The sequence below is a fragment of the Coregonus clupeaformis genome, chromosome 37 (assembly GCF_020615455.1).
Source record: "Coregonus clupeaformis isolate EN_2021a chromosome 37, ASM2061545v1, whole genome shotgun sequence".
Taxonomy (NCBI): domain Eukaryota; kingdom Metazoa; phylum Chordata; class Actinopteri; order Salmoniformes; family Salmonidae; genus Coregonus; species Coregonus clupeaformis.
This window is the reverse complement of record NC_059228.1, coordinates 28,402,009-28,420,284: the sequence shown is the minus strand read 5'-3', so window position 1 is coordinate 28,420,284 and position 18,276 is coordinate 28,402,009. Positions and strand designations below refer to the sequence as shown.

The following is an 18,276-nucleotide window of genomic DNA, read 5'->3' as shown; positions in this document are numbered from 1 at the left end:
TCTGATTAATGCCCTCCTTGCCTGGTCCGTGAGTTTTGGTGAGCGGCCCTCTCTTGGCAGGTTTGTTGTGGTGCCATATTCTTTCCATTTTTTAAATAATGGATTTAATGGTGCTCTGTGGGATGTTCAAAGTTTCTGATATTTTTTTATAACCCAACCCTGATCTGTACTTCTCTACAACTTTGTCCCTGACCTGTTTGGAGAGCTCCTTAATAATAATAATAATAATATGCCATTTAGCAGACGCTTTTATCCAAAGCGACTTACAGTCATGCGTGCATACATTTTTGTGTATGGGTGGTCCCGGGGATCGAACCCACTACCTTGGCGTTGCAAGCGCCGTGCTCTACCAGCTGAGCTACAGAGGACCACATCCTTGGTCTTCATGGTGCCACTTGCTTGGTGGTGCCCCTTGCTTAGTGATGTTGCAGACTCTCAGAACAGGTGTATATATACTGAGATCATGTGACAGATCATGTGACACTTAGATTGCACACAGGTGGACTTTATTTAACTAATTATGTGACTTCTGAAGGTAATTGATTGCACCAGATCTTATTTAGGGGCTTCATAGCAAAGGGGGTGAATACATATGCACGCACCACTTTTCCGTTATTTATTTAATATAATTTTTTTGAAACAAGTTATTTTTTTCCTTTCACTTCACCAATTTGGACTATTTTGTGTATGTCCATTACATGAAATCCAAATAAAAATCTATTTAAATTACAGGTTGTAATGCAACAAAATAGGAAAAACGCCAAGGGGGATGAATACTTTGGCAAGGCACTGTAGCCCTTACACAGCCTGGAGGTGTGTTAGGTCATTGTCCTATTGAAAAACAAATGATAGTCCCACTAAGCCCAAACCAGATGGGATGGCGTATCGCTGCAGAATGCTGTGGTAGACAAGCTGGTTAAGTGTGCCTTGAATTCTAAATAAATCAGACAGTGTCACCAGGAAAGCACCCCCACACCATCACACCTCCTCTCCCATGCTTCATGGTGGGAATTACACATGCGGACATCATCCATTCAAATCAAATCAAATCAAATCAAATGTTATTGGCCACATGCGCAGAATACAACAGGTGCAGACATTACAGTGAAATGCTTACTTACAGCCCTTAACCAACAGTGCATTTATTTTAAATAAAAAAGTAGAATAAAACAACAAAAAAGTGTTGAGAAAAAAAGAGCAGAAGTAAAATAAAATAACAGTAGGGAGGCTATATATACAGAGGGGTACTTGTGCAGAGTCAATGTGCGGGGGCACCGGCTGGTTGAGGTAGTTGAAGTAATATGTACATGTGGGTAGAGTTAAAGTGACTATGCATAAATAATTAACAGAGTAGCAGCAGCGTAAAAAGATGGGTTGGGGGGGGCAGTGCAAATAGTCCGGGTAGCCATGATTAGCTGTTCAGGAGTCTTATGGCTTGGGGGTAGAAGCTGTTGAGAAGTCTTTTGGACCTAGACTTGGCACTCCGGTACCGCTTGCCGTGCGGTAGCAGAGAGAACAGTCTATGACTAGGATGGCTGGAGTCTTTGACAATTTTGAGGGCCTTCCTCTGACACCGCCTGGTATAGAGGTCCTGGATGGCAGGAAGCTTGGCCCCAGTGATGTACTGGGCCGTCACGCACTACCCTCTGTAGTGCCTTGCGGTCGGAGGCCAAGCAGTTGCCATACCAGGCGGTGATGCAACCAGTCAGTATGCTCTCGATGGTGCAGCTGTAGAATTTTTTGAGGATCTGAGGACCCATGCCAAATCTTTTCAGTCTCCTGAGGGGGAATAGGCTTTGTCGTGCCCTCTTCACGACTGTCTTGGTGTGTTTGGACCATGATAGTTCATTGGTGATGTGGACACCAAGGAACTTGAAGCTCTCAACCTGTTCCACTACAGCCCCGTCGATGAGAATGGGGGTGTGCTCAGTCCTCTTTTTTTTTCTGTAGTCCACAATCATCTCCTTTGTCTTGGTCACGTTTAGGGAGAGGTTGTTATCCTGGCACCACACGGCCAGGTCTCTGACCTCCTCCCTATAGGCTGTCTCATCGTTGTCGGTGATCAGGCCTACCACTGTTGTGTTGTCGGCAAACTTAATGATGGTGTTGGAGTCGTGCCTGGCCATGCAGTCATGGGTGAACAGGGAGTACAGGAGGGGACAGAGCACGCACCCCTGAGGGGCCCACGTGTTGAGGATCAGTGGGGCAGATGTGTTGTTACCTACCCTTACCACCTGGGGGCGGCCCGTCAGGAAGTCCAGGATCCAGTTGCAGAGGGAGGTGTTTAGTCCCAGGATTCTTAGCTTAGTGATGAGCTTTGAGGGCACTATGGTGTTGAATGCTGAGCTGTAGTCAATGAATAGCATTGCAATGTGGAGTGCAATAGAGATTGCATCATCTGTGGATCTGTTGGGGCGGTATGCAAATTGGAGTGGGTCTAGGGTTTCTGGGATAATGGTGTTGATGTGAGCCATGACCAGCCTTTCAAACCACTTCATGGCTACAGACGTCTGTGCTATGGGTCGGTAGTCATTTAGGCAGGTTATCTTAGAGTTCTTGGGCACGGGGACTATGGTGGTCTGCTTGAAACATGTTGGTATTACAGACTCAGTCAGGGACATGTTGAAAATGTCAGTGAAGACACTTGCCAGTTGGTCAGCACATGCTCGGAGTACACGTCCTGGTAATCCGTCTGGCCCTGCGGCCTTGTGAATGTTGACCTGCTTAAAAGTCTTACTCACATCAGCTACGGAGAGCGTGATCACATAGTCATCCGGAACAGCTGGTGCTCTCATGCATGCTTCAGTGTTGCTTGCCTCGAAGCGAGCATAGAAGTGGTTTAGCTCGTCTGGAAGTCTTGTGTCACTGGGCAGCTCGCGGCTGTGCTTCCCTTTGTAGTCTGTAATAGTTTTCAAGCCCTGCCACATCCGACGAGCGTCAGAGCCGGTGTAGTACGATTCAATCTTAGTCCTGTATTGACTCTTTGCCTGTTTGATGGTTCGTTGGAGGGCATAGCGGGATTTCTTATAAGCGTCCGGGTTAGAGTCCCGCTCCTTGAAAGCAGCAGCTCTACCCTTTAGCTCAGTGCGGATGTTTCCTGTAATCCATGGCTTCTGGTTGGGGTATGTACGTACGGTCACTGTGGGGATGACATCATCGATGCACTTATTGATGAAGCCAGTGACTGATGTGGTGTACTCCTCAATGCTATCTGAAGAATCACCTATTCTGCGTCTCACAAAGAAGCGGCAGTTGGAACCAAAAATCTCCAATTTGGACTCTAGACCAAAGGACAAATTTCCACCGGTCTAATGTCCATTGCTCTTGTTTCTTGGCCCAAGCAGGTCTCTTGTTCTTATTAGTGTCCTTTAGTAGTGGTTTCTTTGCAGCAATTCGACCATGAAGGCCTGATTCACACAGTCCCCTCTGAACAGTTGATGTTGAGATGTGTCTGTGACTAGAACTCTGTGAAGCATTTATTTGGGCTGCAATTTCTGAGGCTGGTAACTCTAATGAACTGCAGCAGAGGTAACTCTGGATCTTCCATTCCTGTGGCGGTCCTCATGAGAGCCAGTTTCATCATAGTGCTTCATGGTTTCTGTGACTGCACTTGAAGAAACTGTCAAAGTTCTTGAAATTGTCCAGATTGACTGACCTTCATGTCTTAAAGTAATGATGGACTGTCATTTCTCTTTGCTTATTTGAGCTGTTCTTGACATAATATGGACTTGGTCTTTTACCAAATAGGGCTATCTTCTGTATACCCTCCTACCTTGTCACAACACATCTGATTGGCTCAAACGCATTAAGAAGGAATGAAATTCCACAAATTAACTTTTAAGAAGGCACACCTGTTAATTGAAAGGCATTCCAGGTGACTACCTCATGAAGCTGGTTGAGAGAATGCCAAGAGTGTGCAAAGCTGTCATCAAGGCAAAGGGTGGCTATTTGAAGAATCTCAAATATAAAATATATTTTGATTTGTTTAACACTTTTTTGGTTACTACATGATTCCATATGTGTTATTTCATAGTTTTGATGTCTTCACTATTATTCTATTTTGTAAAAAATAGTAAAAATAAAGAAAAACCCTTAAATGAGTAGGTGTGTCCAAACTTTTGACTGGTAGTGTATGTTTCTATCTGTCTAGGCAACCTATGTGCCTGTCTATGTCTGTTTCTTGCCAATATATCCTGTCTGTCTTCCTGTCTGTCAGTAAGCTCCTCCCACTGTGTTTTCCACCTATCCATCAGTTAGCTGATATTTTTCTCTCTGTGACTCCCGCCCCCTTCTGGGAGGGTAACCCTGCCTGTTTTTTTAGACAACCATCTCTCTTTGTACTGGGCTGTCAGATCCTTGCTTGTATGTAGTGCCAGAGGCAATACCCCCGTGTTGAAATCTGTTTAACTACATCTGTGTTTACTGTCATTATCTGTCTGTCTCTGTCTAGCTCTCCCAAGCTTTCTCTTTCAAACGGTTAACCTTTAACAGTTAGCGTGTATGTGCGTGAATGCATGCGTGCCCATGTGTGTTTTTCTGATGCGTGCCTGTCAGGTTGAAATATGTAAGTGTTGTAAGACCCACAAACCAACGATAATCTATGCAATTATCCTGAGATAATCACACCTGTTGGATTTATGATTTACGAGGGAGCACTCTGTCTGTCTGTCTGTTTCTGATGGGTGTGAGAGAGAGATGTTCCACCTGTCATTTCAAATGATTTCACAATCTCTGGTGCTGTACCATACCTTAATGCCCTCTCTTCTCTCTCCCTCCTCTCCAGGAGCTGCCAGGTTGGTAGGTGGGTCCTCCCCTCAGAGCGGGCGTCTGGAAGTATACCTCAATGGCCAGTGGGGGGCGGTATGTGACACACACTGGACCGACCACGATGCCAGTGTGATCTGCAAACAGCTTGGACTGGGGTGAGAGCTACTGAGATACTTTTATAGCTGCTTCTTGTGTGTGTGGGTGTGTATGTCAAATCATCCATTCCACTCCTGATTGTCCATCTATCTTTCTCTCTCCGTCCATCCTGTCTTTCTGTCTGCAGTGAGATCGGCACGGCCCTCCAGCACTCCTACTTCGGGCCCGGCTCTGGACTCTTCCACTATGAACGCCTTGGCTGCCGTGGCAACGAAAACTCTCTGCTGGACTGCAGGAGTCGGAAGTTTGTCACCAGCGACTGTAACCATGGCAACGAAGCAGGGGTGGTGTGTGCTGCACCTGAAGGTGAGGGTGTTGGAGATTTCAAAACAGCCCTGGGTATACAGCACAGATTTCTCACAAGTGCTACACATATAAATGTAGTGCATACGGTACTGCTAGCCATATTACACATGTAGAGGTATCTAAAGCAGCGAAGAGCCACTTCCCCTTTAGTTGAGTGAGACATGGACAGAGAGAGACTGTTCCCTCTCTCTTAGAGCTCCAGTGTTCTTCTCCCACCTCAGTCAGAGCTGCGTGGGCCAGAGGGTGAGATTCATGGCTAAGATTCTCTGGCCCAATACTCATCTCCAAAACACAAACTGCAAAGCTAGAAGAAGAGCAGTCTCTTCTGAGCAGCACAGCCAAGAGGCCTGCCTCGTCATTCACATAGCTTTTACAGCTCTCTGAGCCTGCCAGGACGCTCTCGCGGCTCATACAGCACTTGTGTCAGAGAGTCCCAAAGGGGCAGAGGGAACAACAACAGTGGTGTGTGTGTGTTAGAATGAGGGTATAGAAGGGAGTGCCCAGAGGAGTAGAGCGTATATACATTGAGTGTAAAAACATTAAGAACACCTTCCTAATATTGAGTTGCACCCCCTTTTTTTTTTTTTTTTTTTTTTTCACCTTTATTTAACCAGGTAAGCCAGTTGAGAACAAGTTCTCATTTACAACTGCGACCTGGCCAAGATAAAGCAAAGCAGTGCGATAAAAACAACAACACATAGTTACATATGGGGTAAACAAAACATAAAGTCAAAAATACAAACAGAAAATATATATACAGTGTGTGCGAATGTAGTAAGTTATGGAGGTAAGGCAATAAATAGGCCATAGTGCAAAATAGTTACAATTTCGTATTAACACTGGAATGATAGATGTTTGCCCTCAGAACAGCCTCAATATGTCAGGGCATGGACTCTACAAGGTGTCGAAAGCGTCCACATGGATGCTGGCCCATGTTGACTCCAGTGCTTCCCACAGTTGTGTCAAGTATGCTGGATGTCCTTTGGGTGGTGGACCATTCTTGATACACACAGGAAACTGTTGAGTGTGAAAAACCCAGCAGCATTGCAGTTCTTGACACAAATCAGTGCGCCTGGCACCTACTACCATACCCCGTTCAAAGGCACTTAAATATTTTGTCTTGCCCATTCACCCTTTGAATGGCACACATACATAATCCATGTCTCAATTGTCTCAAGGCTTGAAAATCCTTCTTTAACTTGTCTCCTCCCCTTCATCTACACTGATTGAAGTGGATTTAACAAGTGACATCAATAAGGGATTCTAGCTTTCACCTGGTAAGTCGGTCATGGAAAGAGCAGGTGTTCCTAATGTTTTGTACACTCAGTGTATTTAGTGCGGTGCAGTGAATTATTCAGTCTGGAACTTTAGGAGGAGAAAGTTATCTGAGCGTCCTGAGGCCCTACCAGGGAGGTGGGAGGGGTCCCACAGGGCTAACATACACCCCCCTACCCCAAACAACCCCCACCTTCTCAACTTCTCTGCCAGGGCAGCTCACATACTCAGATTGCATAACTGATCCACCCCTCTTTCCTCCCTGCATCCCTCACATACTTATACTTGCTGTAGTTTCTAATGACTTGCCGGAGCTTTGAACCAAACTCTAGGGTTAGGGGTCACTGCACTCCAACAGTCCTGTGGTTTGGATTGCTTTATTTATCATGGCACTGGGCAAGAGGATATTTACATTTGCATTCATCAAAGAGACCAAGAGATCCAAAAGTAGATAACTGAGAAGAACAGTTGTTTCTATTGTAACATGATGCCAACATGTCCTGCCTAGTAACTGCGTGAGCCACCACATTTAACTACGGTAAGGTGACTGAGAACATGGACGAGTACAAACAGACCAGCTATGACCTCCATACAGTACCTTCAGAAAGTATTCACACCCCTAGACTTTCTCCACATTTTGTTGTGTTACAGCCTGAATTTAAAATGGATTAAATTGAGATTTTGTGTCACTGGCCTGCACACAATACCCCATCATGTCAAAGTGGAAATATGTTTTTAGAAATGTTTACAAAATAATAAAAAAGAAAAGCTGAAATGTCTTGAGTCAATAAGTATTCAGCCCCTTTGTTATGGCAAGCCTAAATACGTTCAGGAGTAAAAATGTGCTTAACAAGTCACATAATAAGTTGCATGGACTCACTCTGTGTGCAATAATAGTGTTTAACATGATTTTTGAATGACTACCTCATCTCTGTACCCCACACATACAATTATCTGTAAGTTCCCTCAGTCGAGCAGTGAATTTCAAACACAGATTCAACCACAAAGACCAGGGAGGTTTTCCAATGCCTCGCAAAGAAGGGCACCTATTGGTAGATGGGTAAAAACAAAAAAAAGCAAATATTGGATATCTCTTTGAACATGGTGAAGTTATTAATAACACTTTGGATGGTGTATCAATACACCCAGTCACTACAAAGATACAGGCGTCCTTCCTAACTCAGTTGCCGGAGATGAAGGAAACCGCTCAGGGATTTTACCATGAGGCCAATGGTGACTTTAAAACAGTTACAGAGTTTAATGGCTGTGATAGGAGAAAACTGAGGATGGGATCAACAACATTGTAGTTACTCCACAATACTAGCCTAAATGACAGAGTGAAAAGAAGGAAGCCTGTACAGAATAATAATATTCCAAAACATGCATCCTGTTTGCATTTAGGCACTAAAAGTAAAACTGTACAAAATGTGGTACATAAATTAACTTTATGTCCTGAATACAAAGCGTTATGTTTGGGGCAAATCCAACTCAACACATCACTGAGTACCACTCCATATTTTCAAGCATGGTGGTGGCTGCAGCCTGTTATGGGTATGCTTGTCATCGGCAATGATAAATGGAATCCTAGAGGAAAACCTGGTTCAGTTTGCTTTCCAACAGATACTGGGAGACAAATTCACCTTTCAGCAGGACAATAACCTAAAACACAAGGCCAAATATACACTGGAGTTGCTTACCAAGTCGACATTGAATGTTTCTGAGTGGCCTAGATACAGTTTTGACTTAAATTGGCTTGGAAATCTATGGCAAGACTTGAAAATGGCTGTCTAGCAAGGATCAACAACTAACTTGACAGAGCTTGAAGACTTTTTTTAATACTTATGTAAAAATATTGTACAATTCAGGTGTGCAAAGCTCTTAGAGACTTACCCAGAAAGACACAGCTGTAATCGGTGCCAAAGGTGATTCTAACATGTATTGAGTCAGGGGGATGGATACTTACAGTATGTAGTCAATATATATTCGTGTTTTATTTTTCCTACATGTTTTACAAATGTTAGAATTTCTCTTCCACTTTGATATTACAGAGTATTTTGTGTAGATCATTGACAAAAAAAAAGACAATTAAATCCATTTTAATCCCACAAAATGTGGAAAATGTCAAGGGGTGTGAATACTTTCTAAAGGCACTGTAAGTCAATCAAAGAGGGAAAAATACATTCCAGCGACAAAGTGGAGTCGCAATTCAATGGCTCAGATACGAGACGCATATGGCAGGGACTTCAGCCAATCACTGATTATAATGAGAAAACCAGCCATGTCACTGACACCGACACCTCACTCCCAGACAAACTTAACACGTTCTTTGCCCGCTTCGAGGAAAACAAAACAGAGCCGCCGTCATGGGCCCCCGATGCTCACGAGGACTGCGAGCTCCTGATCTCTGTAGTCGACGTGAGTAGGACTTTCAAGCGTGTTGATCCTCGCAAGGCTGCCGGCCCGGATGGCATATCAAGCCGCGTTCTCAGTGCATGCGCAGACCAGCTGGCTGGGGTGTTTACGGACATACTCCGTAAACACAGCCCCCTCCTGTACTCCCTGTTCACCCATGACTGCGTGGCTAGGCACGACTCCAACTCAATCATTACGTTTGCTGACGACACGAGAGTGGTAGGCCTAATTACCAACCACGATGAGACAGCCTACAGGGAGGAGGTTAGAGCCCTGGCGGAGTGGTGCCAGGAAAATAACCTCTCCCTCAATGTAAAGAAACAAACAAATGAGCTGATCGTGGACTACAGGAGACAGAAGAGGGAAAATACCCCCCATCTACATCGACAGGACCTCAGTGGAGAGGGTCAAAAGCTTCAAGTTGCTTGTTTGCCTGAGGATGATGCCACGCAGGTGTTGGTATGCGTGTACACATGCATATACACACACTCGCATTCAAACACACGAACACACACACACACATACACACATGTAAATAGTGCCATACATGGACTCAAACATATTCAGTTGGCCTTGTTGTTATGATTTTTTGTTGTCGTTGATGTCTTGTTTTTGCAATGTTGTTTTCCTTAGTTGTTCTCTTTTTTCTCTTTTGTAAATTTTTTGATTGTTGGTGCATTGTGGGACGGTGGCTTGGGGGTAGGGGTCGCAGCTCTCGGGGAACTGTGGGGGGGATCTTGGAGGGCTGGTGGCCTGGCGGTTGGGAACTGGGGCCGGTGGCTGAAAGGTCGCTGGTTCGGGTCCCTGTTTTGACCTTGTGGGAGATCTATCGACGTGCCCTTGGGCAGGGCGTTGACCCTGGTTGCTTCTGTGGGTGGCTCTGGATGGGAGTCTGTTAGATGACTGAATGTGATGTAAATGTGGTGAAGAAGGCAAAACAGCTCCTCTACATCCTCAGGCAGCTACAGGAATTCGGTATGGCCCCTAAGACCCTCACAAACTTCTACAGATGCACCAACGCATCACCTGGGGCACACTGCCTGCCCTCCAGGATATTTACAGCACTCGGTGTCAAAGGAAGGCCAAGAAGATCATCATCAAGGACCTCAGCCATCTGAGTCACAGTCTGTTCACTCTGCTACCATCTAGCAGACAGAGGCAGTACAGGTGCATCAAAGCCGGGACCGAAAGACTGAAAAACAGTTTCTATCTCCAGGCCATCAGACTGATGAAAAGCCAACAATAGCCAGTTACCTGCCCGGTACACTGCCCTGCACCTTCACCATGTATATAGAGTAATTGAACGCTGGTCACCTCATATTCTGTTTATATACTGTTGTCTACTAACTGTGCATGTAGATACTGTATTCTTGACATAGCTCATCCTAATATACCTACTACTGTACATACCATTTCCTTTCCAAATTATATATTGTCTATACACACCATGTATTCATATTCTGGATTCTGTCCCATGCTCACTCTAATATATCTACTCTGGATTGATAATTGGACTCATTCTGTCATTTCTTGATTTCTTGTTTAGATTTTTTGATTCTTTGTGTATTTGTATTGTATTTGCAAGACGTTCTACTGCACTGTTGAAGCTAGTAACCCAAGCATTTCGCTGCACCTGCTATAACACCTGCAAATCTGTGTACACGAGTAACGCAACCAGTAAACTTGGATTTGATTTGATTTCTGCTGTCTTTTTCAGGCAATGGCGCCCCCTTGAGGTTGGTAGGTGGCCTGGAGGACTTTGAAGGTCGTGTGGAGGTGTACCATGATGGGAGGTGGGGCACCATCTGTGATGACCAGTGGGATGACATCGATGCTGAGATTGTCTGTCGGCAGTTGGGCCTTGGGTGAGCAGCACTGGGGTTCCGATGGCTAGTTGCTTGGAGGATGGTGCTTGACATGCAGCATATGGGTTATGAATGTGATTCCCTCCACTAAATGTCATCTAGGACATATGTAGGTAAAAACTAGAGGTGAAACCCTATCAGTGGTAGCAAACAGCAATGGTTCCCAGGCTTGAAGTTTCCCACCAACCAAAGCTCTCTGCTCTCCACAAAGCTGGATGCACTCCTGCTAGGATAGCCTTATTTACACTGCTACAGTGAGGGAAAAAAGTATTTGATCCCCTGCTGATTCTGTACGTTTGCCCACTGACAAAGAAATGATCAGTCTATAATTTTAATGGTAGGTTTATTTGAACAGTGAGAGACAGAATAACAACAACAAAATCCAGAAAAACGCATGTCAAAAATGTTATAAATTGATTTACATTTTAATGAGGGAAATAAGTATTTGACCCCTCTGCAAAACATGACTTAGTACTTGTTGGCAAAACCCTTGTTGGCAATCACAGAGGTCAGACGTTTCCTGTAGTTGGCCACCAGGTTTGCACACATCTCAGGAGGGATTTTGTCCCACTCCTCTTTGCAGATCTTCTCCAAGTCATTAAGGTTTCGAGGCTGACGTTTGGGACTCGAACCTTCAGCTCCCTCCACATATTTTATATGGGATTAAGGTCTGGAGACTGGCTAGGCCACTCCAGGACCTTAATGTGCTTCTTGTTGAGCCTCTCCTTTGTTGCCTTGGCTGTGTGTTTTGGGTCATTGTCATGCTGGAATACCCATCCATGACCCATTTTCAATGCCCTGGCTGAGGGAAGGAGGTTCTCACCCAAGATTTGAGGGTACATGGCCCCGTCCATCGTCCCTTTGATGCGGTGAAGTTGTCCTGTCCCCTTAGCAGAAAAACACCCCCAAAGCATAATGTTTCCACCTCCATGTTTGAAGGTGGGGATGGTGTTCTTGGGCTCGATTTTGGTCTCATCTGACCACAACACTTTCACCCAGTTCTCCTCTGAATCATTCAGATGTTCATTGGCAAACTTCAGACGGGCCTGTATATGTGCTTTCTTGAGCAGGGGGACCTTGCGGGCGCTGCAGGATTTCAGTCCTTCACGGCGTAGTGTGTTACCAATTGTTTTCTTGGTGACTATGGTCCCAGCTGCCTTGAGATCATTGACAAGATCCTCCCATGTAGTTCTGGGCTGATTCCTCACCGTTCTCATGATCATTGCAACTCCACGAGGTGAGATCTTGCATGGAGCCCCAGGCCGAGGGAGATTGACAGTTATTTTGTGTTTCTTCCATTTGCGAATAATCGCACCAACTGTTGTCACCTTCTCACCAAGCTGCTTGGCGATGGTCTTGTAGCCCATTCCAGCCTTGTGTAGGTCTACAATCTTGTCCCTGACATCCTTGGAGAGCTCTTTGGTCTTGGCCATGGTGGAGAGTTTGGAATCTGATTGATTGATTGCTTCTGTGGACAGGTGTCTTTTATACAGGTAACAAGCTGAGATTAGGAGCACTCCCTTTAAGAGTATGCTCCTAATCTCAGCTCGTTACCTGTATAAAAGACACCTGGGAGCCAGAAATCTTTCTGATTGAGAGGGGGTGAAATACTTATTTCCCTCATTAAAATGCAAATCAATTTATAACATTTTTGACATGCGTTTTTCTGGATTTTATTGTTGTTATTCTGTCTCTCACTGTTCAAATAAACCTACCATTACAATTATAGACTGATAATTTCTTTGTCAGTGGGCAAACGTACAAAATCAGCATGGGATCAAATACTTTTTTCCCTCACTGTACATTCCCACTGAGTGAACTATATCAATATAGATGAACGGAAGGCATGCATTTTTAATGGCCTACAGTGTTCTGGGTTGTTGCTCTGCTGGAGGAGAGGAGCCAGCTGATCCAGATTATTCAGACGTCATCGCCACTCTTATCAGGTCACCTAGCTTCTGACGAATAAGGGCCTGCAAGGCAAGGCTGGGGAATTCTCTCTGCTCAGACACAAATGTATACACACGCACACACACACACACACACACACACACACACACACACACACACACACACACACACACACAAATGATTGTCTTACAGTACAATGAGTGGATAAACAAAGAACCAGTACAATGAGTGGATAAACAAAGAAAGTGGATCGGTCCCAGGACTCATTTCAGATCATGAATCATATATCTCTCCATAACTATATTTGGTGTGTGTGAGTGTTCAAACTAGGGAGTAAAGTTTTTGTGTCGTGTACATGTGTTTCTCTGCTGTGTAAGTGCATGTGTGTGTGCTCTGTACAGTATGTGTAAGGCCTGTTTACTTGGTGGGAATGCATTTTATATGTGTACTTCAGGATGACCCTTGAATGGTTGACATACATTGTTGACATGTTCTCCGTATATGGTCATTGTGTATGCCTGTGTGTGTGTCAACTCAGGGGGGTACCGAAAGCGTGGACGTGGGCCCACTTTGGCCAGGGCTCTGGGCCCATCTTCCTGGACAGGGTGCAGTGTACAGGAAATGAGCTTTCCCTGGAGGAGTGTCCCCACAACAACTGGCAACAACACAACTGTGACCACATGGAGGATGCTGGCGTGTCCTGTAACCCATATACAGGTCAGGAGTCAAGACAGGGCAGGAACGCTTTGTGAATATACACATATTTGTATGCAAAACACATACACGCTGTCTCATACACACACCGTGTTGCAGATGGTGTAGTGCGGCTGGTGGGGTCTGACAGTCCCTGGGAAGGTCGTCTGGAGGTGTACCACTCTGGGGACTGGGGTACGGTGTGTGACGACAACTGGACTGAGCACCACGCACAGGTGGTCTGTAGACAGCTGGGCTTCAGGTGGGTCTACAGGAGTCCTTATATGTACAAATACAATGTACTGGTAAAGTGAATTAGGTTTAACTGTAGTAATATTGTAGTGATACTGCAGTAAGGGCGTGTTTGGTCCAGCAGAGGGCGTGCAGAGGTAGCGTCAGACGGGCTGTACGGGGAGGGCACAGGGCTAATCCTGCTGGATGAGGTGCAGTGTAAGGGCTCAGAGGGCACCCTGCTGGCCTGCAGGCACGCCGAGTGGGGACGCCACGACTGCTCCCACAGCGAGGACATAGGGGTACGCTGTGAGAGGGGGGGAGAGACCAATGAGGTGCCAGGGCTGCCACGCATCACAGGTAGGCCTCACTGTACTCACTGTACCCACTGAGACCTCATAAGACCTCAAATCAGAATTGCTATCTACATATCTCGGGTAGATGTCTATCTTATCTGGTGAATATGGCAAACAAAGTCAAATTCAATATTGTTATTATGGTAATATATTGTGGTTTATTGATGGTTCTCTGTTCTGGCCCCAGGCCCTCTGGTGCGACTGGTTGCTGGAGAGAGCCGGAAGGAGGGACGTGTGGAGGTGTTTCTGAATGGCCAATGGGGGACCGTGTGTGATGATGGCTGGAATGACATCAACGCTGCAGTGGTCTGCAGGCAGCTGGGATTTGTGTAAATATGGATTCTCTCATGTTTGTCACTGTATCATATATCCTTTCCCTCATTTGCGGTATACTTCATATCTCACAGCCAAGTATGTGGTTACTGGTTAGAACCCTGTGGTTTCCCATATTCAGATTCACATTCCCTGTGTCTCTTCTTCAGTGGGGTGTCCAAGGCTCGCTCCATGGCCTATTTTGGAGAGGGACAGGGCCTCATCCACCTGGACAATGTTAGGTGCACAGGGGCTGAGGCGTCCCTGGGGGAGTGTCCGGCTGAGGGAGAAGACGCCCATGACTGCCGGCACAGTGAGGACGCAGGGGTGATCTGTGACTACGTCCCTGAGCCGGTGGGGGACGGCGCCATAATAACGCTGACCTGTGGCATGAGGCCAAACACACAACGACGCAGGAGGAGGATTATTGGTGGGGACAAGTCAATCAGGTACACTGGTGGAATAAGTACCCAATGGTCATACTTGAGTAAAAGTGAAGAAACCTTAATAACTCAAGTAAAAGTGAAAGTCACCCAGTAAAATACTACTTGAGTTAAAGTAAAAAACGTATTTGGTTTTAAATTTACTTAAGTATCAAAAGTAAATGTAATTGCTAAAATATACTTAAGTATCAAAAGTAAAAGTATAAATCATTTCAAATTCCTTATATTAACCAAACCAGACTGCCCCATTTTCATGTTTTTAGCCAGGGCCACACAGAGACAGTAGGGATGATCAGGGATGTTCTCTTGATAAGTGCATGAATTGGACCATGTTCCTATCCTGCTAAGCATTCAAAATGTAACGAGTACTTTTGGGTGTCAGGGAAAATGTATGGAGTAAAAACTACATTATTTTCTTTATTAATGTATTGAAGTAAAAGTAGTAAAAAATATAAATAGTAAAGTAACGAACAGATACCCAAAAAACCTACTTAGGTAGTACTTTAAAGTGTTTTTACTTAAGTACTTTACACCACTGACACTGTATTTACACACGCACGCACACACATATATATACACACACACACACACACACACACACACAAACAGATTCTGAGAGGTTCTATTACTGTATGACTGCATAGATATATGCAAACACATACACAAGTCAAATCATAACATCCTCAAATCAACCATGATCTATTTCTAATAATGTTCTCTCTCCTCCCCTTGGTGTGGTAGGGGGGACTGGCCTTGGCAGGTGTCTCTGTGGCTCAAGTCCCGGTCCAAAGGGAACCATCCACTGTGTGGAGCCACGCTCATCAGCTCCTGCTGGGTCCTGACTGCTGCACACTGCTTCAAGAGGTGGGCCACAGAGACATCTAGTGCCCAATGATGGAATTGCAGTGACTACATTATAAAAAATTAAGAGTGTAGCATACAGTAATGATCTATATGTACATTTGATCAAATACTTTAACTATTTCAATAATTTTATCAAATCTTCTTAATAAGAGATTGATGTCATGTCACTTATAAGTGATACTTGTATTGTATCTTTTCAGCTCAAATGTGTTTTTCTTGGCAGGAGATAATCAAGTCTTCTTTTCAGCTTGGCTTCAACTTCCTCAAACCTTAATTCCCTCTCTCACCTCTTCTCTTTTTCCTCGCTCTGTTCTCTCCCTCTCTCCTAGGTTTGGCAGGGACCCATCTCACTACGTGCTGCGACTGGGTGACTACCACACGGAGGAGAGGGATGACTTTGAGCGCAGCCTGTCCCCGGAGCACATTGTCATCCACAGGAAGTACCACAACCAGGGCTGGGAGTATGATATCGCCCTACTCAGACTGAAGGGCACCGAGGGCAACTGTGTGGCCTTCAACCCTCATACCAACTCAGCCTGCCTCCCTGCGCCTGGCAACAAGTGGGGCAAGAGGCCGGCCGCCTGTGTCATCACAGGGTGGGGCATCACAGGTACTGACCATGAGCCTCTCTGTTACGGAGAGTTCCTTGTGTGTTTACATTGGAATCAGCCATTTGATCTGTTCTTTGCTTAATATTTATATGACAGAACATTTCCATATATTTTCTCTCTGTCATCCCTCACTTTCTCATTCTCTCTCTCGCTTTCTCAGACTCGGAGTACTCCCGTACTCTGCTGCAGGCCTGGGTTCCCCTGCTGCCCTCCTCGAAGTGTAAGAAGCGATATGGAGAGCGCTACACCAGCCGCATGCTGTGTGCGGGCAGCCTGTCAGACCGTCGGCGCGTGGACAGTTGCCAGGGTGACAGTGGTGGTCCCCTAGTATGTCAGGGGGAGGGGGGGCGCTGGGTGCTGACGGGCGTCATCTCCTGGGGTCATGGCTGTGGTGACCCCTCTTTCCCCGGGGTGTACACGCGGGTCAGCAGGTTCCTGCGCTGGATTGACCATGTCACCAACAACCCTCCGAAGATCTGATGCTGCCACCATGCCAGTGGATAGCCAGTGTTATCATATGACTTTGGGGTCGAGGGGGGGGTGGGGGATTAAAGGAGCAGTGACCGGTTAGAGAGGGTTACCACACCCTGGTATCTGCTCCTGGTCTCACCCACATCCAGCAGAGTGCTTTTAAGTCCCTTTTTTTCCCCCTATACTCGGAGAAGCCTGTAAATGGCATTGTGTATTCTTAATTGTGTGGAATTACCACTTTGACAAGAGCATTTAATGCACCAGAAAGCCAGACTGCATAGGTGAATGACATTGTACTAGAATGCATGCCATACTATCCCACTGCAACACCTGTGAATGGGCAATTAATGGTGCCAATGGGAGTAAGTCTATTCAGGAGCGTTAGGTGGAGTATCTTTAAGGTACAAGATTGTATATGTACAGTACATACAGACATGTGGCTTTTAAAGGAATATGGTTTCATGAACATTCCAGTTGTTCATGCATCATAACTTATATCTATACTAATGTGCTCCACTCTTGATTGAAACAATTGGTCAAATTGGTCAGCGTACAGATCGCTGGTTTAGACCATAGGAGAGGCATGAGTGGGCCTTTATGAGGCTCTGTACATGTTGCAATGATGACATGGCTCACAATGGCTTAAATGATGTCCCACCTGTTTGCCTGCCTACCCACAGTATCTATCTGTCTACCACTTTCTCTTAGAAGCTGCACTTGTGCATCCCTACTATCAGTGTTATGTGAAGCCAGAGGGGTGGGTGTGTGTGCGTGTGCGTGCGTGCGTGTGTGTGTGTGTGTGTGTGTGTGTGTGTGTGTGTGTGTGCGTGCGTGTGTGTGAGAGAGAGATTGTGTGTGAGTGTGTGTGTGTGTGTGCATGTGTGCACTGTCAATACATTTTTCATACAGCATCTCAATTCAGGCCTTAGACCATATCTTTGTGTTTTTGTCTCAAGTTGCAGTGCAATTGCCAAATGTTCAATGCAATCTTCTCATCATTCTTATAATTTATTGACACACATTAACACATCTTACAGACTTACAAAGCCTACACAGTGCTTATCGTAACATTTGTTCCATGTTTTACCTGGTTTCACCTGGTCACATTCCACTCTGAACTACTCCTTAATACCCCCTGTACAGGTGATAAAATGTTATTCTACAAGTTACACTGAACATTCAAACGTTATTTTGTTATATGGGGCTTTCAGTCACATGACTGCATGTTTTTGATTATCACTGAACAGTACAACTAGTTATTTTGTGATATAATTTTATAAACCTGTCATTTGTTTTTGCACACAGTGTTTTGACACAAAATAAAGTTGCTTTCTATACTTCCTTTAGAATTCTGAAATGCTAATCTGTAAGTGATGAAAATGAGTTACATAAATTTGGATGCCAAGTTCAATTTTCTTAGTTTAAAATGATTAAATATACAGTGAGTATACCAAACATTAGGAACCCCTACCCCATTATTGTATATTCAGTGTATACGCAATATTTTATTTCAAATGGACTGCTAGAAAAGTTATTATTGGTGAGTGGAGTGGAAAATTCCCTTTTCTAATGTGCCATAATTAAAAATAAATATTAGACAGTA

At 45.0% G+C, this 18,276-nt stretch overlaps 1 protein-coding gene across 3 annotated transcripts in view; it reads left to right on the top strand.

Moving 5' to 3' along the window:
* LOC121553566 (neurotrypsin-like) overlaps window positions 1–17,503 on the top strand; it is a 35,963-nt gene extending 18,460 nt beyond the window's left edge. For 2 of the 3 annotated variants that reach the window (XM_041866758.2, XM_041866756.2), the window contains 11 exons: window positions 4,784–4,922; window positions 5,051–5,229; window positions 10,634–10,781; window positions 13,231–13,409; window positions 13,506–13,647; window positions 13,759–13,976; window positions 14,160–14,301; window positions 14,455–14,733; window positions 15,469–15,591; window positions 15,921–16,201; window positions 16,363–17,503. In XM_041866758.2, coding sequence (XP_041722692.1) covers window positions 4,784–4,922; window positions 5,051–5,229; window positions 10,634–10,781; window positions 13,231–13,409; window positions 13,506–13,647; window positions 13,759–13,976; window positions 14,160–14,301; window positions 14,455–14,733; window positions 15,469–15,591; window positions 15,921–16,201; window positions 16,363–16,682 — 2,150 coding nt within the window. In that variant the 3' untranslated portion in view covers window positions 16,683–17,503. The remainder of the gene's footprint in view (window positions 1–4,783; window positions 4,923–5,050; window positions 5,230–10,633; window positions 10,782–13,230; window positions 13,410–13,505; window positions 13,648–13,758; window positions 13,977–14,159; window positions 14,302–14,454; window positions 14,734–15,468; window positions 15,592–15,920; window positions 16,202–16,362) is intronic. The other variant, XM_041866757.2, reaches the window with a different exon arrangement.
* Window positions 17,504–18,276: the final 773 nt, after the last annotated feature.